This window comes from Balaenoptera acutorostrata, chromosome 1, assembly GCF_949987535.1.
Source record: "Balaenoptera acutorostrata chromosome 1, mBalAcu1.1, whole genome shotgun sequence".
Classification (NCBI taxonomy): domain Eukaryota; kingdom Metazoa; phylum Chordata; class Mammalia; order Artiodactyla; family Balaenopteridae; genus Balaenoptera; species Balaenoptera acutorostrata.
This window is the reverse complement of record NC_080064.1, coordinates 43,675,188-43,701,469: the sequence shown is the minus strand read 5'-3', so window position 1 is coordinate 43,701,469 and position 26,282 is coordinate 43,675,188. Positions and strand designations below refer to the sequence as shown.

Sequence of the window (26,282 nt, the reverse complement as noted above, 5' to 3'; positions counted from 1 at the left end):
TGCAGGGGACACGGGTTCGAGCCCTGGTCTGGGAAGATCCCACATGCCACGGAGCAGCTGGGCCCGTGAGCCACAACTACTGAGCCTGCGCGTCTGGAGCCTGTGCCCCGCAACGGGAGGGGCCGCGATAGTGAAAGGCCCGCGCACCGCGATGAAGAGTGGCCCCCACTTGCCGCAACTAGAGAAAGCCCTCGCACGAACCGAAGACCCAACACAGCCAAATAAATAAATAAATAAATAAATAAATAAATAAATAAAGTAGCTATAAAATTAAAAAAAAAAAGTACTTCTATGTATCAGCAACAGTTAGAAATTAAAATTTAAAAAAAGTTTATAAAAGCTACACAAATAATCAGACACTCAAGAATCATCCCAAAAATTGTGTAAGACCTCTTCATGGAGAATATATTAAAACCTTATTGTGAGATATTTAAAAAGACCTAAATAAATTGAGAGAAATACTATTCATGGATTTGAAGCCTTGTTTTTTTGTTTTGTTTTGATTTTGGCCATGCTGCACGGCATGCAGGATCCTAGTTCCCCAACCAGGGATCGAACCTGTGCCCCCTGCATTGGAAGCTCCGGAGTCCTAACCACTGGACCACCAGGGAATTCCCTGAAGCCTTTTTTTTTCTTTTAGTGACATTAATCTTCCTATTTAATGTACAGATTCAGTGATATCGCAACCATAATCTCAGAAGATTTACTTAGTCTTAAATAGACACGCTAACTCTAAGATTTATAAGGAAATGCAGAGGGCTAAGTATAGCCAAGATACTTTTGAATTGGAAAAATAACAAGGTAGCAGGACTTGACCTACTAGATATTAATATTTGTTTTGTAATTAGGACATTGGGGTGTTAGCAGAGGGCTAGACAAAGAGATGATGGAACAGAATATTTCTTGGAATGGAAATAGACCAACACATATGTGGACACTTGATTTTTGATAGGAGCATGATGGAGCAGTGGTGAAAGGGCTTTTTAAAAAAATGATGCCAGGACAGTTGGGCTTCTATAAAGGCAAAAACAAAATTGACTCCCTATCTCACAACATGCACAAAAAAATCAATTCTATGTGGATTATAGACCAAAAAGTGAAAAGTACAATTAAAAGTTTTATAGATAAGCGTGACTTTAGCCTTAGGTAAGGATTATCAAGCAAGATGCAAAAACAAAACATAAAGGAAAAATGATAGTACGTTATATTCATCTAAAGATAACATAAAGAGTATGAAAAAAGCAAGTATAAAGTGGGAGAATATATTTGCAACACATGTAACTAACAGAGGACTTATATTTAGAATAACTACCAGAGATTTAATTATTAGATTATATATGTAATTGTATGTAACATAATTTATATATGATAATATATATCATATAAATGGATAATTATATATATATTATTATGATCAATAAGAAAAATACAACCCAATAGAAAAAAAACCCTTAAACAGGCATTTTACAAGAGAAGAAATTCAAATTATTAATAAATATATAAAATGTTAAATCAGGAAAATGTAAATTAAAACCATTATGAGATTTAACTATCCTCCTAAAAGTTGCAGAAAATTTTAGTCTGACAATACCAAGTGAGGGTGAGGTTGTAGAGGATTGGAGGTTGATCTGATGCAAGTGTAGATTGGCACAATCACTTTGGAAAAGTTTGATTATTACCTAGTGATGTAGAACATATGATGCATATACTATTACCTAGGAGTTCCTTTCTTAGATATATATTTAGACAAACTTGTGCACATGTGCCATGGTACATGTTTATAAGAATGTTTATGGCAGCATTGTTTGTAATGGTTCAAACCCAGAACCAGCCCACATGTCCACCAGCAGTAGAATGGATGAATAAATTCATGCAGTGGAATATTCTACTGCAATGAAAATAAATGAACCACAGCCACATGTAGCATCATGAATGACTACTAAAAAGAGTGTTGAGTTAAATAAATCACGCAAAGAATACATACACTGTATATCCATTTATATGAAGTTCAAAAATGAAACTATATTGTCTAGAACATGCATTCTTGGCAGGGTTCATACTGTTTCTTTTGGTAGCAAAAATTGGTCTTGAAGGTGAAAAAACATTTGATACTATAATGGTTTGTGGCCCTCCAAAGCTTAACCCTACCTGCAAAATCTTCACTTAGTGTTTGATTTCTTTTTTTTTTTTTTTTTTAAGATTTTTAGAAATTTCATGTAATGTCTGAAACATTTATATTAACATATTTCCATACATATTTCCATACAAATACAAATATAAGATTTTTAGAAATTTCATGTAATGACTGAAACATTTATATTAATATATTTCCATACAAATAACCCAATGAAAGTTTAGTATTAGTTGTTTTGTTTGTTTTTTTATACTGCAGGTTCTTATTAGGCATCAGTTTTATACACATCAGTGTATACATGTCAATCCCAATCGCCCAAATCAGCACACCACCATCCCCACCTCATCGCAGTTTTCCCCCCTTGGTGTCCATATGTCCATTCTCTACATCTGTGTCTCAACTTCTGCCCTGCAAACTGGCTCATCTGTACCATTTTTCTAGGTTCCACATACATGCATTAATATACGATATTTGTTTTTCTCTTTCTGACTTACTTCACTCTGTATGACAGTCTCTAGATCCATCCACTTCTCAACAAATGACTCAATTTCGTTCCTTTTTATGGCTGAGTAATATTCCATTGTATATATGTACCACAACTTCTTTATCCATTCGTCTGTTGATGGGCATTTAGGTTGCTTCCATGACCTGGCTATTGTAAATAGTGCTGCAATGAACATTCGGGTGCACGTGTCTTTTTGAATTACGGTTTTCTCTGGGTATATGCCCAGTAGTGGGATTGCTGGGTCATATGGTAATTCTATTTTTAGTTTTTTAAGGAACCTCCATATTGTTCTCCATAGTGGCTGTATCAATTTACATTCCCACCAACAGTGCAAGAGGGCTCCCTTTTCTCCACACCCTCTCCAGCATTTGTTGTTTGTAGATTTTCTGATGATGCCCATTCTAACAGGAGTGAGGTGATACCTCATTGTAGTTTTGATTTGTATTTCTCTAATAATTAGTGATGTTGAGCATCTTTTCATGTGCTTCGTGGCTGTCTGTATGTCTTCTTTGGAGAAATGTCTATTTAGGTCTTCTGCCCATTTTTGGATTGGGGTGTTTGTTTCTTTGATATTGAGCTGAATGAGCTGTTTATATATTTTGGAGATTAATCCTTTGTCCGTTGATTCATTTGCAAATATTTTCTCCCATTCTGAGGGTTGTCTTTTCGTCTTGTTTATGGTTTCCTTTGCTGTGCAAAAGCTTTGAAGTTTCATTAGGTCCCACTTGTTTATTTTTGTTTTTATTTCCATTACTCTAGGAGGTGGATCGAAAAAGATCTTGCTGTGATTTATGTCAAAGAGTGTTCTTCCTATGTTTTCCTCTAAGAGTTTTATAGTGGCCAGTCTTATATTTAGGTCTCTAATCCATTTTGAGTTTATTTTTGTGTATGGTGTTAGGGAGTATTCTAATTTCATTCTTTTACATGTGGCTGTCCAGTTTTCCCAGCACCACTTATTGAAGAGACTGTCTTTTCTCCATTGTATATCTTTGCCTCCTTTGTCATAGATTAGTTGACCATAGGTGCGTGGGTTAATCTCTGGGCTTTCTATCTTGTTCCATTGATCTATGTTTCTGTTTTTGTGCCAGTACCATATTGTCTTGATTACTGTAGCTTTGTAGTATAGTCTGAAGTTAGGGAGTCTGATTCCTCCAGCTCCATTTTTTTGCCTCAAGACTGCTTTGGCTATTCGGGGTCTTTTGTGTCTCCATACAAATTTTAAGATGATTTGTTCTAGCTCCGTAAAAAATGCCATTGGTAATTTGATAGGGATTGCATTGAATCTGTAGATTGCTTTGGGTAGTATACTCATTTTCACAATGTTGATTCTTCCAATCCAAGAACATGGTATATCTCTCCATCTGTTGGTATCATCTTTAATTTCTTTCATCAGTGTCTTATAGTTTTCTGCATACAGGTCTTTTGTCTCCCTAGGTAGGTTTATTCCTAGGTATTTTATTCTTTTTGTTGCAATGGTAAATGGGAGTGTTTCCATAATTTCTCTTTCAGATTTTTCATCATTAGTGTATAGGAATGCAAGAGATTTCTGTGCATTAATTTTGTAACCTGCAACTTTACCATATTCATTAATCAGCTCTAGCAGTTTTCTGGTGGCAGTTTTAGGATTCTCTATGTATAGTATCATGTCATCCGCAAACAGTGACAGTTTTACTTCTTCTTTTCCAATTTGTATTCCTTTTATTTCTTTTTCTTCTCTGATTGCCGTGGCTAGGACTTCCAGAACTATGTTGAATAATAGTGGTGAGAGTGGACATCCTTGTCTCGTTCCTGATCTTAGAGGAAATGCTTTCAGTTTTTCACCATTGAGAATGATGTTTGCTGTGGGTTTGTCATATATGGCCTTTATTATGTTGAGGTAGGTTCCCTCTATGCCCACTTTCTGGAGAGTTTTTATCAGAAATGGGTGTTGAATTTTGTCAAAAGCTTTTTCTGCATCTATTGAGATGATCATATGGTTTTTCTTCTTCAATTTGTTAATATGGTGTATCACATTGATTGATTTGCGTATATTGAAGAATCCTTGCATCCCTGGGATAAATCCCACTTGATCGTGGTGTATGATCCTTTTAATGTGTTGTTGGATTCTGTTTGCTAGTATTTTGTTGAGGATTTTTGCATCTATATTCATCAGTGATATTGGTCTGTAATTTTCTTTTTTTGTAGTGTCTTTGTCTGGTTTTGGTATCAGGGTGATGGTGGCCTCATAGAATGAGTTTGGGAGAGTTCCTTCCTCTGCAATTTTTTGGAAGAGTTTGAGAAGGATGGGTGTTAGCTCTTCTCTAAATGTTTGATAGAATTCACCTGTGAAGCCATCTGGTCCTGGACTTTTGTTTGTTGGAAGATTTTTAATCACAGTTTCAATTTCATTACTTGTGATTGGTCTGTTGATATTTTCTGTTTCTTCCTGATTCAGTCTTGGAAGGTTATACCTTTCTAAGAATTTGTCCATTTCTTCCAGGTTGTCCATTTTATTGGCATAAAGTTGCTTGTAGTAGTCTCTTAGGATGTTTTGTATTTCTGCGGTGTCTGTTGTAACTTCTCCTTTTTCATTTCTGATTTTATTGATTTGAGTCCTCTCCCTCTTTTTCTTGATGAGTCTGGCTAATGGCTTATCAATTTTGTTTATCTTCTCAAAGAACCAACTTTTAGTTTTATTGATCTTTGCTATTGTTTTCTTTGTTTCTATTTCATTTATTTCTGCTCTGATCTTTATGATTTCTTTCCTTCTGCTAACTTTGGATTTTGTTTGTTCTTCTTTCTCTAGTTTCTTTAGGTGTAATGTTAGATTGTTTACTTGAGATTTTTCTTGTTTCTTTAGGTAGGCTTGTATAGCTATAAACTTCCCTCTTAGAACCGCTTTTGCTGCATCCCATAGGTTTTGGGTCGTCGTGTTTTCATTGTCATTTGTCTCTAGGTATTTTTTTATTTCCTGTTTGATTTCTTCAGTGATCTCTTGGTTATTTAATAACGTATTGTTTAGCCTCCATGTGTTTGTCTTTTTTACGTTTTTTTCCCTGTAATTCATTTCTAATCTCATAGCGTTGTGGTCAGAAAAGATGCTTGATATGATTTCAATTTTCTTAAATTTACTGAGGCTTGATTTGTGACCCAAGATGTGATCTATCCTGGAGAATGTTCCGTGTGCACTTGAGAAGAACGTGTAATCTGCCGTTTTTGGATGGAATGTCCTATATATATCAATTAAATCTATCTGGTCTATTGTGTCATTTAAAGCTTCTGTTTCCTTATTTATTTTCCATTTGGGTGCTCTGTCCATTGGTATAAGTGAGGTGTTAAAGTCCCCCACTATTACTGTGTTACTGTCGATTTCCTCTTTTATAGCTGTTAGCAGTTGCCTTATGTATTGAGGTGCTCCTATGTTGGGTGCATATATATTTATAATTGTTATATCTTCTTCTTGGATTGATCCCTGGATCATTATGTAGTGTCCTTCCTTGTCTCTTGTAACATTCTTTATTTTAAAGTCTATTTTATCTGATATGAGTATAGCTACTCCAGCTTTCTTTTGATTTCCATTTGCATGGAATATCTTTTTCCATCCCCTCACTTTCAGTCTGTATGTGTCCCTAGGTCTGAAGTGGGTCTCTTGTAGACAGCATATATATGGGTCTTGTTTTTGTATCCATTCAGCCAGTCTATGTCTTTTGGTTGGGGCATTTAATCCATTCACGTTTAAGGTAATTATCGATATGTATGTTCCTATGACCATTTTCTTAATTGTCTTGGGTTTGTTTTTGTAGGTCCTTTTCTTCTCTTGTGTTTCCCACTTAGAGAAGTTCCTTTAGCATTTGTTGTAGAGCTGGTTTGGTGGTGCTGAATTCTCTTAGCTTTTGCTTGTCTGTAAAGCTTTTGATTTCTCCATCAAATCTAAATGAGATCCTTGCTGGGTAGAGTAATCTTGGTTGTAGGTTCTTCCCTTTCATCGCTTTAAGTATTTCATGCCACTCCCTTCTGGCTTGCAGAGTTTCTGCTGAGAAATCAGCTGTTAACCTTATGGGAGTTCCCTTGTATGTTATTTGTCGTTTTTCCCTTGCTGCTTTCAGTAATTTTTCTTTGTCTTTAATTTTTGCCACTTTGATTACTATGTGTCTCGGCGTGTTTCTCCTTGGGTTTATTCTGTATGGGACTCTCTGCGCTTCCTGGACTTGGGTGGCTATTTCCTTTCCCATGTTAGGGAAGTTTTTGACTATAATCTCTTCAAATATTTTCTCTGGTCCTTTCTCTCTCTCTTCTCCTTCTGGGACCCCTATAATGCGAATGTTGTTGCGTTTAATGTTGTCCCAGAGGTCTCTTATGCTGTCTTCATTTCTTTTCATTCTTTTTTCTTTATTCTGTTCCGCAGCAGTGAATTCCACCATTCTGTCTTCCAGGTCACTTATCCGTTCTTCTGCCTCAGTTATTCTGCTATTGATTCCTTCTAGTGTAGTTTTCATTTCAGTTATTGTATTGGTCATCTCTTTTTGTTTGTTCTTTAATTCTTCTAGGTCTTTGTTAATCATTTCTTGCATCTTCTCAATCTTTGCCTCCATTCTTATTCCGAGGTCCTGGATCATCTTCACTATCATTATTCTGAATTCTTTTTCTGGAAGGTTGCCTATCTCCACTTCATTTAGTTGTTTTTCTGGGGTTTTTTCTTGTTCCTTCATCTGGTACATAGCCCTCTGCCTTTTCATCTTCTCTTTCTTTCTGTAACTGTGGTTTTTGGTCCACAGGCTGCAGGATTGTAGTTTTTCTTGCTTCTGTTGTCTGCCCTCTGGTGGTTGAGGCTATCTAAGAGGCTTGATGGGAGGCTCTGGTGGTGGGTAGAGCTGACTGTTGCTGTGGCGGTCAGAGCTCAGTAAAACCTTAATCCACTTGACTGTTGATGGGTGGGGCTGGGTTCCCTCCCTGTTGCTGTGGCGATCAGAGCCCAGTAAAACCTTAATCCACTTGACTGTTGATGGGTGGGGCTGGGTTCCCTCCCTGTTGGTTGTTTTGCCTGAGGCAACCCAACACTGGAGCCTACTGGTGCTCTTTGGTGGGGTTAATGGCAGACTCTGGGAGGGCTCACGCCAAGGAGAACTTCCCAGGACCTCTGCTGCCAGTGTCCTTATCCCCACGGTGAAACAGAGCCACCACTCGCCTCTGCAGGAGACCCCCCAACACCAGCAAGTACGTCTGGTTCAGTCTCCCCCAGGGTCACTGCTCCTTCCCCTGGGTCCCGATGCACACATTACTTTGTGTGTGCCCTCCAAGAGTGGGGTCTCTGTTTCCCCCAGTCCTGTCACAGTCCTGCAATCAATTCCCACTAGACTTCAAAGTCTGATTCTCTAGGAATTCCTCCTCCCTTTGCCGGACCCCCAGGTTGGGAAGCCTGACGTGGGGCTCAGAAACTTCACTCCAGTGGGTGGACTTCTGTGGTATAAGTGTTCGCCAGTCTGTGAGTCACCCACCCAGCAGTTATGGGATTTGATTTTACTCTGATTGCACCCCTCCTACCGTCTCACTGTGGCTTCTCCTCTGTCCTTGGATGTGGGGTATCCTCCTTGGTGAAGTCCAGGGTCTTCCTGTCAATGATTGTCCAGCAGCCAGTTGTGATTCTGGTGCTCTCGCAAGAGGGAGTGAGAGCACGTCCTTCTACTCCGCCATCTTGGTTAATCTCCTGAGTTCTTTTTGAGTTTTCTCAAATATCACATGAGCACCATTTACACTGACAGTGAGTTTGTGGAAGATATGCAGAGCGTCTGTGAGGTCAGGGGTACAAAATTGTGGTGGATAGATGATTGGAGGACTTTCAAATGACTGATCTTGAAGTCATCACTAGAGGCAGTCTCTGTGTGTCAGTTGGTTGCCATTGGCTGCCTTGTGGATATTATGTTTGATCCTCTCTCTGCTTTTGTGTGTGACTTTGATTTTTAGAATTAAATAAAAATATTCTGTTTTATTATTTAGTTCAACAAAAGTTATTCAACCCATCATTAGTTATACTAAGTACTGAAAAGAAAAAGATGTCAGTAATATTTTAATGAGTATCTAGTAGCTAATTAAGTTAAAAGTTTCTTCTCAGAGCAAGCAAAAGTTCAAAGTTTATTAAATATTGTAGGAAATTAATTTTTTCAATGTGTTTTGTTGGAAAAATGAATTTTAATTTTTTAAAAACTTGATTGCATTGCTGTTATTATATAAATGGTTAATTTGCATATGTAATTTGATGCATCACAATTTATATAAGGAATATATTACATTAAACAGCAAATACAGTTATAAAATTAAGTGAAATACTAATAGCCTTTAAAATTTTAACTTGGGATTTCCCTGGTGGCACAGTGGTTAAGAATCCACCTGCCAATGCAGGGGACACGGGTTCAATCACTGGTCTGAGAGGATCCCACATTCTGCGGAGCAATTAAGCCTGTGAGCCACAAGTACTGAGCCTGCGCTCTAGAGCCAGCGAGCCACAACTCCTGAGCCCGCATGCCACAACTACTGAAGCCCGTGTGCCTAGAGCCCGTGCTCCGCAACAAGAGAAGCCACTGCAATGAGAAGCCTGCACATCGCAATGAAGAGTAGACCCCACTTGCCGCAACTAGAGAAAGCCCATGTGCAGCACCGAAGACCCAACGCGGCCAAAAATAAATAAATAAATTAAAAAAAAATTTTAACTTAAAAAGTTAAAAAAAGTAGGCCTCAGATACTTTTTATTTATAAAATCACAGATACACATAAAATATGTAAACAGATTGTATATGTGTGTAAAAGTGTCATAGGGGAGTGATTAGAAGAAAATTTCTGAAAAGGCTACTTAAGGTTGATAATGAAAAAAAAAAAAGATCAAGAAACACCAGCCTAGAAATACATATATATGTGGTAAAACTATCAAGAAAAGCAGAGAAGTGATTCCCGTAACATTCATAATATTAACTCTGAGGATAAGGTGGGTGCTGGGTTCTTCTAGAGTTCTGACAGTGGTCTATTTCTTGATCTGAGTGGTGACCACTCAGGTGTTTACCTTATAGTCTATATGCCCATGTTTTATATATAATACTTTTCTGTATGGGTATTATATTTCATAATAGAAAAAAGGTAGTTTGTAGACTTTAAAATCTAGAAATGCTGTGTATTGTTTAGGTTTTATATGCACGATTATGAACTAAATCTCCATCTTAGTAAAGCTTCTTAATTAAAAAAGTAGATGTTGACTGATGAAAAGCTTTTACCAAACAGTTTTTTTGTTTTTTTTTTTCAGATGGGCCCAATTCTTCATCCATCCACTAATGATCAGAGATGCAATTGACCGGGAAGTTGAAGCTGTTGATAGTGGTAAGTGCTTTATGTCTTGCTGCTTTTTCCTTCATTGATCCAGTCGTTTGGCACATTTATCATTCTTTATCACTCTTTATATTATAAAGGGCTAAGTTAAAATAGATATGTCATGGTTATTCCTGAAGCCATTAAATGTCTAATTCAGTATATATTTGAAATAAATCAAAGAATGGTAGATTTTCGATTTTTCAGCCTTTGTTTTTTGAGGGTTTTACCACAGTGACCGACCTTTTGCAGGATAAGAGCCTAATTCTTAAAGCTAATACTGGGTGTTAAAACTTTAAAAGTTCACATACTCTTTTTGTATGAAGAGGTATTTTCTCTGAGGCTTTATTTTAAGCACCATCCTGATATTTAAATAGCTTATTTTTTGTTGCCTCTGTGAGTCAGTGCTTTGTGGGTTGAGTTTCTGTAGTTCCGAAAACAATCGTGATATGTTTATAGATGAAGAAACTAAACTCCTGAACAGGAAATGCGTTTAATTTTACTTTTTGACAGTTTTTCTTATCTTTGTGATTTAAATATTGAAGACCGTTAGGAAGGCTGTGTGTCTCTATAGGGTGCGGGTTCATTAGAGAACTGTGCTGCAAATATCCCTTAATTACAGAGTACCAGTAAATAGCACCACTGCAGATTAATCCTGCTTCCTTATTTTAGCATTAGAAACATGTAACAGTGGACTTGGGGGGACTTCTAGTTCACATAGGTTAGGCTTGGCTTGCATAGCTGAAGGGGCCAGGTCTCTGTACTAGTTCTTCCCATTGTAGCATTTTCCCTCTTGGCTTAATTGTCTAGTTCTAATAATCACTTATTGCATTCACTAGGCTGAATAAACTGCAGATGGCTGGAAAGAACTGTCTTGAAGTCAGCAAACTGTGTTTTACTTATAGAAATGTCACTAACTCTGGCCCTCAATTTATTTGTAAAGAGGGTGGAATGGAGTTAGATTCCTCCTAGTTCTAGTAGCTCCTTATAATCAAGGATTTATTTTCTTCATTTTTGTTACTTGCCTACCCACAGTGTCTGTTTTTTCATAGGCCCAGATAAGTATTTGTTGAATACATGAAAAACCAAAATAACTAAGGAAAACTCCAAAAGCCTTCCCTACTTTTTGGGACCTAGGAACTATATTCTGTCTTTAATTCTTTCAAGTGTGTTTTTCTTTATACAGTTTCTAGAGTGGGTCGAAATTGGCATTTAAAAGGTTAGACATCTAGGGAATTCCATGGCAGTCCAGTGGTAGGACTCAGCACTTTACTGCCAGGGCCCACGTTCAACCCATGGTCGTCAAACTAAGATCTCGCAAGCTGTGCGGTGTGGCCAAAAAAAAAGATTAAACGTCTAATTTAATTTTACAAGTTTAATTCAGAATATATTTTATTATATTTTGAATATTATGCAGAAATATATACATACATATGTGATATATGATATGTACACACACACTCACATACAATAAGTAGTTTTGGTTTAAGATGAACTTAAGCTAAAGGCTCTGTTTTTTTGTTTGTTTTTGATGATAGGAGACCTAGATTTCAATTTGTGATCTGATATAAATAGCTAGGTATATATCATTAGTTACTTAACCTTCTAAGTATGAAGGATTTACTTGAGATGAGGGAGATGGGAGAGGTCTTAAATTTTAACTGGTGTAATAAACTAGTATTCATTAGCCAGTTTTGTTTTTTAGCATACTGTTTTTGATATATTATTCTTCTCTTATTTGCATTTATAAGACATCAGAAAATTATAAGTAAGACAAGAGCTAAGTTTAGATTCTATGAACATACAACAAGATCATTTGGAGACTCAATTTTTATACATTGATAGATATTGATATTTATTGTGAACACAGCGTAAATTTATCTTGGCTAAAACCACAAAATGTTTAACAGTTTTACATGTTAACGTGTATAGTATGCAGACCATTAAGAGTTAACAGCTCTAGGCCAGGTCTAAGTCAGTATTATATTCACACATCTTAGCTTTTCTTTTTTCCAAAATCAATATCTGCAAATAATGAGATCTATTTTTATTTTTATTTATTTTTAATTTTTTTATTTTTGCCTTGTTTTGTGTCCTCAATTGGTTTTTCACTTCAGTTACTTTTTTTTTTTTAATTAATTAATTAATTTATTTATTTATTTTTGGCTGTGTTGGGTCTTCGTTTCTGTGCGAGGGCTTTCTCTAGTTGTGGCAAGCGGGGGCCACTCTTCATCGCGCTGCGCAGGCCTCTCACCATCGCGGCCTCTCCCGCTGCGGAGCACAGGCTCCAGACGCGCAGGCTCAGCAACTGTGGCTCACGGGCCCAGCCGCTCCGCGGCACGTGGGATCTTCCCAGGCCAGGGCCCGAACCTGCGTCTCCTGCTTTAGCAGGCAGGTTCTCAACCACTGCGCCACCAGGGAAGCCCGAGATCTATTTTTGAAAGCTCAATAATCAGATGTTATTTTCTTCTATTCAGATGTGATAGTCTTTATTCTATCATTCTCATCTCATTCACATGTTTTTAGTTGCCTGCATGCTTGGATGGCCCATTCAATGTGAGAGGAGTTGAAAGGAAGTTCAGCTATCCTGGTAGATTCATCTTTTCATTTTCTTTTTCCTTTATTCCTCTCCACCTGCTTATGGAAGAGATTCTTTCCTGAGTTTTTAATTTATTATCTTGTTTTACCTTCATTACTTTATCACCGTGCCCTGCATTGACAATCTGTTTTTGGTCTAATCTTTCAGTGGAGTGGTTATACGCACAAATTTATAAGCATTTATTTGCACAATGCAGATAGGTCTGTTCAGTGTTTTATAATTTTCTTGAATACATTTAATCACAGAAGCTCATAAATGTCCACAGGGTAGGTTTTAAAATGGGATTAACTTATTGCTAAAAGAAGATTGTAGAGAAAAAAAGATTATTCTTAATGATTAGCTCTTTATTTTAATGATTGTTCATACTTTTACATAAGCATGTTTAATTGCCTGCATATTGTACCTTAGTGATTGAGACTGAGGATATGGCCAAAGCCTTTTTTTATATAATCAAGTGGTTGAGTGTGTTCTCTAAGTGTTCAGTATTTATACTCTATTTTTATCAGTTGTAGGAGGTACTAAATCACTTTTTGTAGGTATGTTTATATGTCTACTCAATTAGTTTTCTGTTGCTGCTGTAACAAATTACCAGAAACTCAGGCTTAAAATAACAACAGATTTATTTTCTTAAACTTTTGGAGGTCAGAAGTCTAAAATATTTCCTCAGGGCTGCATTCCTTTTGGAGCCTCCAAGGGAGAATCTGTTTCCTTGCCTTTTCCACCTTCTAGATACCACCTACTTTCCTAGACTATGGCTTCTTTCACTATCTGAAGAGCCATGGGTGTAGAATCTTCTTTGCTGTCTGACTTCTGCTTCTGTCTTTATATCTTCTGTCTTTGATCCTCTTACCTCTCTCTTTTAAGGACCCTATGATTACACTGGGACCCAGATAATCCAGGATAATCTCCCCTTCTCAAGATCCTTAATTTAATCACACTGCAAAGTTCCTTTTACCACACAAGGTAACACATTCACAGGTTTTGGAGATTAAGATGTGGCCATCTTTGGGAGCCATTATTCAGCCTGTCACCTTAATAATGGAATTGTTTCTTCTGTGTTATAGCCATATCTTCATAATTTTTACAGAGATTTAAAAAATTTACTCTGTTGAAGCTATGTATATATTTTTTACTACATATGTTTTCCAGGTATGGAAATTATAAATGTATATATTTTTTACTGTCTCATCTTTGATTTAGACTTCATGGCTTATAACTGAAGTATTTTATTGAATATACTTTTGCTTCTTTCCATCTCTTCTGTCACCACTTTAGTTTCCACTTTCTTTACCAAGCATAACAGTGATGGCCTCTAATCAGTTTCCCTGATGAATTTACCAGAATCATTTCCCAGAATGAATTTACTGAAGTCCAGATCTGATAATGTTACTCTCCTTATTAAACATTTGTAATGCCTTACCATTACTCCTATGATAAAAAAAAAATAGCTAACATTTATTGAGCACTTATTATGTGCATTGTTATGATTATTACCTCCATTATCCTTATTTGACATACAATGAAACTGAGGCTTAGAAGTGCTCTTTCAAAAATTGTTTCTTATCTCTTCAGCCTGATATCTTGCCTCTGCTTTGATTCTGAACCTTCTACGTCCAGCAGCTAGTTTTAGTAGTACCTGCTGCATGATGTTCAGTAAATATTTGTTGAAGGAATATATCTTATTTAATTCTTATAAGAATCCTGTGAGCTAGGTACTTGTAACTCCATTCTATAGATGAGAAATAGAATCAGGGAAGTTAGATAACTTTCTCAAGGTTGTATAGCTTAGTAAATGGCAGAACTTGGATTCTAGGCAAGATACTTCTGACTTCAAAGTGATTGTTTTTAACCATTAATATTTTATTACCAACATAGTTGGCTTTGGAGGAGATTTAAACAATATATACGACAAAGTTCCCAGACAATAAGGAGTTTGATTTAACATTTTCTTGGCACTTTCATTAGTAAGATCTTGGACATAGCATCTGTTGACTGAAAAAAAATGCACAACCTAAAAGTTGAGAGTTATGTTTTATTTGGCGGATTTTCTGAGGACTTCAAGTCTGGGACACAGCATCTCAGATAACGCTGAGAAAATTGTTCCAAAGAGGCAAGGGGGGGAGCTAGGATATATAGGTTTTTTTGCAACAAAAGACCAGGTAGTCGGAACATCAGAAGATTACTGTTAATAAAAGAAACCGAGATATCTCAAGTTAAGGAATTTAGCGCTTTTCTATGTACGGGAAGATGCAAGAGTCTGGGCTCACTGAAATCATTCCTTTGATAGGCACCGCAGCTATCTGGGTCCAGTATCCTGTTTTCTCATCCTGAGCTTCCTGAGGGCGCACCGTCCCTGTGGCTGTAATGTGATGGCTTGATGGCTGCAACATCTTTTGTTTACTGATATGGCAGGCAATACTTTAGTTCTCACAATAATAACCTTTAGATTATTAACTGCCTGTTTCATTTGAAAATAAGGGAAAATCTCTAGAAAGGTGAATTGACTACCCAAAGTTAGAGAATGTGTTAAGTCATAGAACTTGTCCTAGATCATTGATTTCCCTGCTTCAGTCTTACTACACTTTATTCATAAAATTAATTTTTGTTACTTCCTTACTTTCAGTTCTTTAAGCTTGAATTTCCAGATAATAAAGCAAGATACTGAATTTCATTTTATTAAAAGTGTTTCCTTAAAACTGACAGAATATCAACTTGCAAGACCCTCTGATGCAAACAGAAAGGAAATGTTGTTTGGAAGCCTTGCTAGATCTGGACATCCTATGGGGAAATTTTTTTGGGGTAAGGTACTAAATACTTCATCTTATTTCATGTTTTCTAGTTAAGGTAGATTGAGAGTATGAAAAGTTTATAAAGAATGGAAAGTTATAAAGGTAAGGTAGCTAGGTACTTTTTACCTTTTAGGGTAGGTAGGAAGCTTTTCAAATAGAAAGTAGTTCAGCATGCCTATATTTGGTTCTCTAACATTGGATATATGAGGAATAGCACCTAACATTTTGTGAATGTTTTCTGGGTGCCAGATACTTTGCTAACACTACATGAATTATCCCATTCAATCATCATAACAATGTTACGAGCTTGGTACCATTATAATCTCCATTAAAGATAAAGAAACAGGCTCAGAGAAGTTAATTTTCTTAAATATGATAGTGGTGGATGTGGGATTTGAACGTCTGTTTATCTGGTTATAAAGTGTGTGCTCTTCCCCAACCTGACATTTCCAATTATCAACAGAGATTCAGCAATAATTTCTCTAGTAGTTTTTGAGCTATGACCTAATTTTGTTTAATTGTTAAGCTGTTTAAATGGTATCTGGTTTTTCATAATGGCTTTTTCTTAGTGTTAGCATCCAGTTATTATAGCCTTGTATTAATCCTCTTGACCACAGAGTGGAATCTGGAATGAGTTGATCTAAATGGTACTTCATTCAAAGGATGATTTGCTTGTTTGCTTGTTTGTACAGTTATATACACTTTGTATGTCATCCTTGCTTTATGTGGTTTATTTTTAAGAATTATACAGAATATTACTAAAATAATTAAGAGATAAAACCTAATAGTAGACTAATTATTAAGAAAGGAAGCTTAAGGCAATTACTGTTGTTAAGGTATTGCCAACTAGAGATTAATTCCTTATGTGTTAAAATATACTTTGAAATTGTTTCTTGTGAATTTTTGTCTTATTATTATTATACACTGTTTCAATATTTTGCATCACTTGGGTTATTTCATTAGTTAAGTATAGTAGCAGAGGATGCATTGTCAGTGTGGAGACTTTTAATAAACTTAGTTATTTCTATAATCTTTTCCATCTTTTTATAGGAAATGCTGAGACTCTCAAACATGAACCAAAAAGAAATAATATTGATACACATGCTAGATTGAGAGAATTCTGGATGCATTACTATTCTGCTCATTACATGACTTTAGTGGTTCAATCCAAAGGTAATATTGTCGACTATGGCCCTTAGACTTATTTGGAAGTAGTGCTTTCTTAGGATTTGTCTGTCGTGTCAATGTTGCAGTGCACTGTTAATTTACAATACTTTAGTGCTTGATCCTAATATGAACTAAAGAAAATCAGAATTTGAAGAGGCAAAGCTCAGGGAAGCACAAAATCATCTGATTCTCAGGCAAATGTTTTTTCTTTTATAGACATAGGTCTTAACTCCAGGCTAGTCTATGAGTGTATTAATGTACTGATTGATCACGAATTGTTTTTTCTTTTTTAATAAACTTATTTATTTATTTATTTTTGGCTGTGTTGGGTCTTCGTTGCTGCGTGCAGGCTTTCTCTGGTTGTGCCAAGCGGGGGCGATTCTTCGTTGCAGTTTGCGGGCTTCTAATTGCGATGGCTTCTCTTTGTTGCGGAGCATGGGCTCTAGGCGCACGGGCTTCAGTAGTTATGGCACGCGGGCTCAGTAGTTGTGGCACATAGGCTTAGTTGCTCCGCAGCATGTGGGATCTTCCCAGACCAGGGCTCGAACCTGTGTCCCCTGCATTGGCAGGCAGATTCTTAACCACTGCGCCACCAGGGAAGTCCCATGAATTGGTCTTTTAAGCCACATTTGGCTGCTGCCTCTGTTATCTCTGGTTTTGCATTTAATCTGTATTAATCATAAACTCTTAAAGGTCACAGTGTTTGTCTTTTCATCCTTACATAGGGTTCAGTAAAATGGCATGATTAATTGAAGTCTGTCATGGTGACCCTAGCAGAAGTATCTTAAATGTAATAATACTGGTCAATACCTCTACTATTTTCCTTCTTTTATCATTACTGAAAATAATGTGTGTCAACTTTTCTCATTAAAGAAATCATAGTACCTTTCTTCTGTTTTCTTTATATTTTAATCTCCTTAGGCTGTTTTTCAAAGTCAGTCATTTGCTGAACTGTTCATTTTGATATATCAATACCTTATAGTTTGTATATTTCTTTTTGAAAAACTAATCCTCTCACCCTAATGTGATTCTCCTTTTTATAAAATTTTGCTCTCTCATTGTCAAAATTAAGATCAGAGCTGACTTGGCACTTAATTATAAAATATTTTTGTGTTTAGGATCAAAATTAGTCCACTAAAGTTAACTTGAACATAAAGTTACAGATATGGTATGGCATTCAAACTACAAATGTGCTTCTATATTCCTTTTACAGCATTTATTAAAATAGGCAATTCTATATTTGGTATATAATATTAATTTGCGATTTTTAATTAATTTTTGTTTTCAAATCTGTCATGAACATGCATTTTTCTTCAACTAGGTATTGATTCCTTTTCATTCTCTTCTTCGGTGATAACAAATATGAGCATATTAACGCTTGTTGCAGACTTCCAAAATAAGCCCCACGTGTTTGATTAGAAAACCTTGTACAATCTAGAGTCAATTGATTTCGGAGCTTCAGCATTTATTATATCATTTAAGAGTTAAATATCAGTATAAATAGTATAGAGTAAATTCAGAACTTGATTAGTCTAATTTGCATCTTGTATTTATATACTGGGGCATCTCTTTTGAGAATTAGTGAAAGTCATGTAGCTGGTGAAACTAACAAATACTATCCAGTGATGGTAACGAGTCACTGGGATAAAGCTAAAAGGTTTCCTTTTTCATTTAGATCTCCTATTTTACTAGAAATTTCAGAAGAATTTCTTATGAAATATAAGAAAAGAATCAAAAGAAGATAGAAATCATATCAGCCTAAGAAGACATATATTAAAACCACAGCAAGTGTAAATTAATGTAAAGTAAATGGAGTATAATAGTACTGATGAGCTGCTGAGAAGGGTAGTGTAGGTTAGTTAAGAGAAACCTTCCTAGAGGAAGTAAGTTTTGGAATGGGGTAGGAGGATGATTGATGTAATTTTATCTCTTGGTCCTTCATCTAGCCTAATGATAAGCAAAAACTTTTTTTTTCTACTTGTGTGTTTTTTCTAACTTCACCAGGGAGAAAGAATAAAGGAGTCTTAACAAAATCATATGTGTCTCAAGGTTTTCTTAAATATTATTTTTCCTATTACTGATTAAGGAGTGGCAAGTGATGCCCAAATTAAAGTATTCCTTTGTTTTATAGCTAAAGATCTGTGAGAAATATAATTGCATTTCTACCTTTAATAACAACACTGCCTTTCCCTGTCTCCTTCCTGCCCTCTCCACGAAGAAACACTGGATACTTTAGAAAAGTGGGTGACTGAAATCTTCTCTCAGATACCAAACAAGTAAGACATGTATTTTCATAAATCATACACCTATAGAGTTAAAGAGGCCATATCTTCTGGTATGAATCCCAGAGGTTTTTGCTTTTAGTTTATTTTTTTTAAAACAGGTGATTATATTAAGAACTAAAGTAGTTTAGCAAGATCGCACAGCCTTTGAGTGGGAAAACTAAGATAACCAAAGTTTCCATAGTTTCTGTAGTTCAGAACTTTTAAGCTTGTAAACTTATAGTAAGCAGTAACTGAAGAATTGGTGCCTCCTTTTACGTTTATTCAGAGCTTTTCTGTTACTGTGTACAGTGCTTGAAATTATGATATGAAAGCAAATACTGTATTGAGAGGTAGCATATACATATACGTATCCCCTGCCTCAGAACAAATTAAGTTCTGAAGGTTTGTTTTTTAAGTCAGTTGTTTGGAACTTGGAATGCTTTTTCCTCATAAATGAAATAATCTTGTAGTTGATGATTGACTTTACATATTGCCTGAAAAGCCTATTGCATATATTGTAGTTGAATCAAATTGCCTTTTATTAGAAATTGGATGTAGCGTTCTAGTTCAGAAAGCTACTATTTTTTTGTCCACCTCAAATTCATCAAAATAATACAAATATTTAAAAGATACTTTATTGTTACATTTTTTGTTACAAAGAATACAGAAAATTTAATTCTCAAGCAAAGTGTCTCTTCCCACTCTTAGCAGTTTGCATTTTAGTAAACTAAATGAAATCAGATTATTTTTTCTTGCATCAGGTGAGTAAGCTAGACTCTTTCCAGTTCTTCATTCCAAGAAAATTTGTTTTAAATTTATGAAAGAAAAATTAGCTTTAAAAATGTTGGAATAATTTGTAATAACAACAGACTGGTTATTATTATCTTGGCTTTATGTAAACTTCTGTTGATAATTAGCAATACTTTTAAGTATGCTAATTAAGATAATGAAAGCCATGCCAAAGTTATGGGGTTGTTTAATTTGTTTTTGTTTGTTTGTTTTGATAAGAAGTGAGTATTAGCTATGGAAATGTCAAATGGCAGGTTGAAATGTATTTCACTGTGAAACTTTACTAATAAAATCAGAGGTATATTGAATAGAGGGATTCATTAGGTCTTGTCAATCAATTCCTAATAAGAATTTTAAATTTAAAAAAATGCTTTTACATATTATTCACTAAGAACTTTGGTTCCTTAATCAGACAGGTTAAAAAGTGTTCTAGGTAATTAATACTGATTCATACTGACCATATTTTAGAAGAAATATTAGTTACAATATATTCAACCAGGTGGGAAGCCTCTAGAAGGAAGAGTCCACGTTTTTCAAATACCACAGTGCCTACTATTGTACTTTATACATAAGAATCTCTCCATGTATATTTCTTGGATTAAAAAAATATCTCTAGTGTAAGTTTTCTTTCTGAAATGGCTTTGTATTAAGAGGAGAACTGAAGTTGAATGGGGCTGATAGAGACAGTAAATATTGGGAGGGGAGGTCCCTTCAATTCATTGTATTCTGTCTCCTGTGAGTTTTAAAAGTATTTGAGTTATTGGGGCTGAGGTTAAGAATAGTTTGTGTAGTTCAGGATTTTGTGGCTTTGTTGCCATCTATTCGCTTATGCCTAGAATGCTTTTCAGCCAGGAGTATGTAGAATAGACTATAAAAACCTATCAGTTTAGGCATCCCTAAAGATACTGCTTATAAAGGCTTTTGCCAATTAAATTTTAATGTATTTGTTTTATTTTCAGTGGGTTACCCAAACCAAACTTTGGCCATTTAACGGATCCATTTGACACACCAGCATTTAACAAACTTTATAGAGGTTCGTGAACCAAAGGTTTAAAACTGTTTGAAATAACTTTAGCACATTCTCTAAAACTTAACTGAGGCTGCCAATTTTCTTTGAAAATGAGAATACAACAGAAAGTACAGCTGGATTGGAAAGGGAGTAGACAGTGGAAATCCAACTAGTGACAGATAGCAGGCCACTAACTAGCAGCAGTTTCATTGGTTTGGCACCTTAATGCTACTTGAGTCTGTTTCATGCTTTCTCCCTATTTTCTTCTTGTTCCCTTTTGTTCTTGGTTTTTTGTTTCTTTCCTATTTTGTTTTTATCTATATTCTGCTCTTTTTTGCCTTTAAAAGAGAAAAATAGAGGATGGGAAAACACTTTGGAAATAATTTCCTTTTATCTTCATTATAAAACCAATTTTTGTTAAATGAAGACAAATTTAGTGTAAAAAAAAAATGGGTGGGGGGAGTCACCCTTAAATCTTACCATCCAGAGAAGTGGTTTTGGCACATTTCCTTTTGAGTTTCTGTAGGTATATCTTCTTAACGTAGTTGAGATTATAAAGTATATACACCCTATCTCTTGCTTATTTCATTTAATATTATATTTGTAATAACTGCCCAATGAGCCATCACATGGTTATGCTATAACTTACTTAACAGTTTGCCCATAGTGAATATTGCAGAAACATTCCTAATTCACCATTTCTCTTTCTTTGCTCTTTTTATCATGGCAGATTATTTTCTTTCTCCTAATTGCCTAGTTATTCCCTTCTTCTCCTTCACCCCATTGCCAATCTCTTTCCTCTTCCCTTTCTCTGACCAGTGACTTTTGTCGCACTCTTTATCTGCTGCTGGCTCCATTTTATCTAAGCTGACTCTTCCCAGAGACAACTTATTTTTGGTTGTATTCTTCCTAGCTGTAGATTTTCTCTTCAAAGAATCATAGAAGAATGGGAAGCACTGGGAAGAATCTTAGAGTTACTTCAGCCTACCCCACTCATCATACCATAACAGATTCAGAATGAGTTAAATGCAAGTGATTTTCTCAAGGTCGTATAAACACAGATAGCAAGATAGTAGTAGGGCTGGATTTCAGCCATGGGTCTCCTGACTCCTAGTCCTGTACCCGTTCTTGCAAGAAGGGATCCATCTTTAGGGGCTTGCCTATTTTCATAGTTCTTTTATCCATGCCTTCTCTATCTGTGAAACCAAATTGAAAAGAAATTTATAAAAATTGCATTATTCAAATTTGAAAATTGGCAACTTGAAATAATAATTGCATTATATTTAACTTTCCCTTGCTTATTGGAGGATGAAATATATTGAATTTTAAAAAATTTCATGTAACATAGTATATATAAGTTATAGAGAAACACTTATATCTGTTCTTCTGAAAAATATTTTTGTTCAGTTGTTCCAATCAGAAAAATTCATGCTCTGACCATCACATGGGCACTTCCCCCTCAACAGCAACATTACAGGTAAGAGTTCAAAGGCAAATTTACTCCACTAGATACTGAGTGAGAATCATATTTTAGAAGCATACTAAATGGTTTAAATTTGGGCATTCCGGATTTATAAACACAGGTAACATGGTAAACTAGGACCTCACTACTGGATTGTTCAAGCCTTTGCTATATATTTTAATGTCTTCTTGGGTATAAAAGCTAGAGTTTTCTTATAATTAGTTGCCTTTCCTGAGTCTTTGAAGTTAAGCATCTTAGTGTGAATGCTAACTTTTGTAATTATTTTCTTTAGCACTTTGAGTACAAATATATGTTAGCTTATGATTTATTTGTCAGTGGTGGCCATTTAGTTTGATCTTGTCAAAAGTAAAGTTAAATAATTTTGAGCCTGAAATACAACTACAGCATAAATCTCAAGGACCTACTTGAGTTGGGAATGAGTTAGGTCAGATTTTTAGAAATTAGGAGAACACTTCAATTTATTTATATAATTATTTTACATGAGCAATATACATGGGCTAAGAAGTTCCTTAAAGATAAGGATCAGTCAATGGCTACAAATGCTTTTCTCATTAGAAATAAATGCTAATGAACTGATAAAAATTTACCTTAAGTTTCTAAAACTTACCAACAAAACAAACCCAAGAAGAGACACACACAAGCAGAAGGAAAGAAAAGTAATGTGTATTGCTTTAAACTCAGTAAAAAATGCTTTTAACAATCAAGTCCCATGAAGTTAACAGGAACAGTATGCCTCCAGTGAGAAAGCAGAGAATGTGTGTATTGTCTACTTGCTTTTTTTTAGTGCAAGGATAATATAGGAAAAAGTAATGTCTATTGGTTGTATAGTTATGTTAGAGTATCCCAAAAAGTGTTAAAATGATTACATGCATATTTAAAAGTTTATTGCATTTGTTTTAAATTTTGATTATAAAAGTAATATGCTTGTAAAATGTTGAGGACAAAAGAGTATTAAGCAAAAAGTAAAGCTCTGCTTCTCCTCTGTCCTGAAAGATATGCCCAACATTAATAGTTTCATATATATCCTTCAGACATTAAAATAATGAATATAAAACATATCTTTTTTAATGGAAATGGAATTATACTATGTATACCATTTTTCCCGTTTTTTGCATTTCTTGTTAATTAACAAAGCCTTGTTTATCTTCTGCCTGATTACTAAGGTAATTCATTGTACAAATCTTGAAAACTACTGAAAAGTAGAAAAAAGTCATCCATGATTCTGTTTTCCAAAGACTGTTACCATTTCTGTATGTTTTGATCCAGTTATTATTATTTTTTTAATGAACTGTATATTTGTTTTAACCTGATGTTTATCCCAAATGTGAACTCCCACTAAATTAGCTTTTGGGGGAACGATTTTTTTTTTTTTACTAAGAAGCAAGTGTTTCTCCCTCCAGAGTTACCAAATACCGTATAATTAGATTTGGTCACATGCAAATGTTATGTACTCAACTGGGTTCATTCTTTAACTGATTTGCTCCTCTATATCAGTTTTAGGATAGATGTAATCTAAAATATGTCATTCATATTTTATGGTTTTTTTCAAATTCATATTTTAAACAGTGACTTTTAAGAGTTTACTGAGTATAATTCTGTAAACTAAGTTTAAAATTTAAGAATGTTTAGATTTCCTAGCTTGATTTTTCTGTATATTTTTGGTAGGAATATATTCCCAAAATTATAGTAGAAGCCAGTGGGAAAAGATGATGTGAATAACACATAAACAACTACTCAGACTATTAATGTATATTGTTATATAATAAGATATCATTTTTTACCTGTTATTGCATTTTAATGCATTTATTGTAATTTCCTGTAATTTACCTGTAATGCATTTATTGCATTTTCATGAAAAGCCTATGAGTAAGTAGTTAGGCAAGTAGAGAGAAAGAGAAAATAGAGTGAGATTAAGTCTTTTGCTCAAGATCATGCACTTACTTAAAGGAATAACTAAAACTACAAGCTAGATTTTCTGACCCATAAAGCAACACATTTCAGTTTACCACAGAGCCTGATGCAATGCCGAAAGCTTTTAAGGATACAGGATGATTCATATCTGCATCAGATTCTAAAATGATAAAGAATCTATATTATTTCTATTTTGGGTGAAAAAATAATGAAAGATTTTACCATGAAAAGAAGTAAGATTGGTATCCAAAAGAAAAAGTAGTATCCAAAAGAATTCTTAAATTTTGGAATATTTGTACTCATTCAGTGATTTCAGATGAAGAAGTTAAATTTCACCATGTTTTCTGTTTTTATCTCGCTGCTGTCAAATTAATTATAGTTTCATATTTAGTAGAATTTATGTGAAAATAAGTTTGTAATCACATTCTCAAATATCAATCTCAGAAGTAAGATTTTCTAAAGTAAAATTAAAGTATTTATACCTTAATTTAAAAAAATTTCTGACCTTAACTTTTTTTTTAAAGGGTGAAGCCGCTTCATTATATCTCTTGGCTGGTTGGACATGAAGGCAAAGGCAGCATTCTTTCTTACCTTAGAAAAAAGCAAGTATTTAATTAATAAGTATTTTCAGTGTAGCAATATCTGAAAAATAATGGACAACAAGTGTTATAACCCATTCTTTTCTTTTTTTACTTTGCCTGCCAGGAAGTGTAGATTCAAATCTAATACTTAATTAAAGTCTCTTCATAACCTAGATTATTTTAATGGCCATATCATATTTGTATATTTCCTTGGAAGCCACCTTTTAGCCCATGTTGGAAGTATTATAGTTGTACACAAAATTTTTAAATTCATAGAGTCCAGAATTACATGAAAGTTTAGCTCTAATCAAGAATTTGGATTTGAATAATAATGAAGTCAATTATTTTAATGCTGTGGATCTCCAGGCTTTCCCAACCCAGAAGGTGGACTTTAATGAAAACTTCATTGGACAGATAAATCATATAAATATGGGGGACTGTGAACAGTATATGCAGCCATGTTAGCAGTATGTTAGCCATGTTTCCTAAAGCATTTAAGCACTTGTTTAAGTTGCCTAGCCAAATAATAGACATACAGCTTTAGAATCAGGACCAAAACACATTAAAGTAATTCCTTGCTTGATTTTTCTATACATTATTCAAGAATGGAAGGTAGATGAGAAATTTAAATAAGACTTTAAAACATTGATGTGTACTAGATTATTAAAAGAAAGCTGAGAGGGCAGGCTTATTAGAAAAATAATGAATGACGTTAAGTACATATATGCCTTACACAATAAATGTAATATGATTTGAGATTTGCATAACCTTTATACCTTACTGAACTTTATTAGAATTTCAAGTTTTTCATTCTGGCCTCCTCTCTCCTTATTTTAGACTTTCAGGATTATTCTAGTCAGGAAAAGATACAGTCTTATTGCTTCTTTCCTAGATAACCTGTGCAGGTTAGCTGACAGTCTCAAAGAGCCCACTTAACATTCTAAGTAGGGAGGTATCTGAAGTGTTTTTTAAGGCTTCTCTTGGGAGATGGTTCAAAAAGGGATGTGAGAAATGCCTCCCAGGGGAATTTCCTGGCAGTCCAGTGGTTGGGACTCCGCGCTTTCACTGCTGAGGACCTGGGTTGAATCCCTTGTCAGGGAACTAAGATCCTGCAAACCTAGCGGTGCGGCAAAAAAAAAAAAAGAAAAAGAGAGAAATGCCTCCCAGCAAGCGTACTTTTAATATATTGTGAAGTATGAAGAACATACTTCACAATATATTAAAAGTATGCTTCGACAAAAAATTACTATGTTCTCTTCGACAAAAAATTACTACGGCTTCATGAAACTGATAATGTTTTACTATGTTGTAATATTAGTGTTTCCATTAAAGAAGTAAATACGGCTGTTATTTCCTTCTGATCATTCCTGTATGCAGTACAATTCCTTGGGAGGCTTTGTACTTTTAAAAAATTTGTACTTTTAAACTTGCTGTTGGAAAGCATGTTTGCTTCAAAGCCTGGGCTTCCCAAATTTTACATAGAAAGCCTACCTATTTTGTTAATTTGAAGTATTTGTAGACTATCAATCCCAAGATATTGACTGGATTAATTTTTTCTCCTAACTATAGGTGCTGGGCTCTTGCACTATTTGGTGGAAATGGTGAGACAGGATTTGAGCAAAATTCTACTTATTCAGTGTTCAGCATTTCTATTACATTGACTGATGAAGGTTATGAACATTTCTATGAGGTAAATAATAAAAATGGAGGGTTTTAAAAATT

At 35.0% G+C, this 26,282-nt stretch overlaps 1 protein-coding gene across 5 annotated transcripts in view; it reads left to right on the top strand.

The window, feature by feature from the left end:
• Positions 1–26,282, top strand: part of NRDC (nardilysin convertase) — a 102,368-nt gene that overhangs the window by 46,263 nt on the left and 29,823 nt on the right. For all 5 annotated transcript variants that reach the window (XM_007164469.3, XM_057527255.1, XM_007164467.2 and 2 more), the window contains 8 exons: positions 9,907–9,980; positions 15,271–15,366; positions 16,407–16,529; positions 18,742–18,799; positions 20,536–20,609; positions 21,993–22,062; positions 24,504–24,581; positions 26,130–26,250. In XM_007164469.3, coding sequence (XP_007164531.2) covers positions 9,907–9,980; positions 15,271–15,366; positions 16,407–16,529; positions 18,742–18,799; positions 20,536–20,609; positions 21,993–22,062; positions 24,504–24,581; positions 26,130–26,250 — 694 coding nt within the window. The remainder of the gene's footprint in view (positions 1–9,906; positions 9,981–15,270; positions 15,367–16,406; positions 16,530–18,741; positions 18,800–20,535; positions 20,610–21,992; positions 22,063–24,503; positions 24,582–26,129; positions 26,251–26,282) is intronic.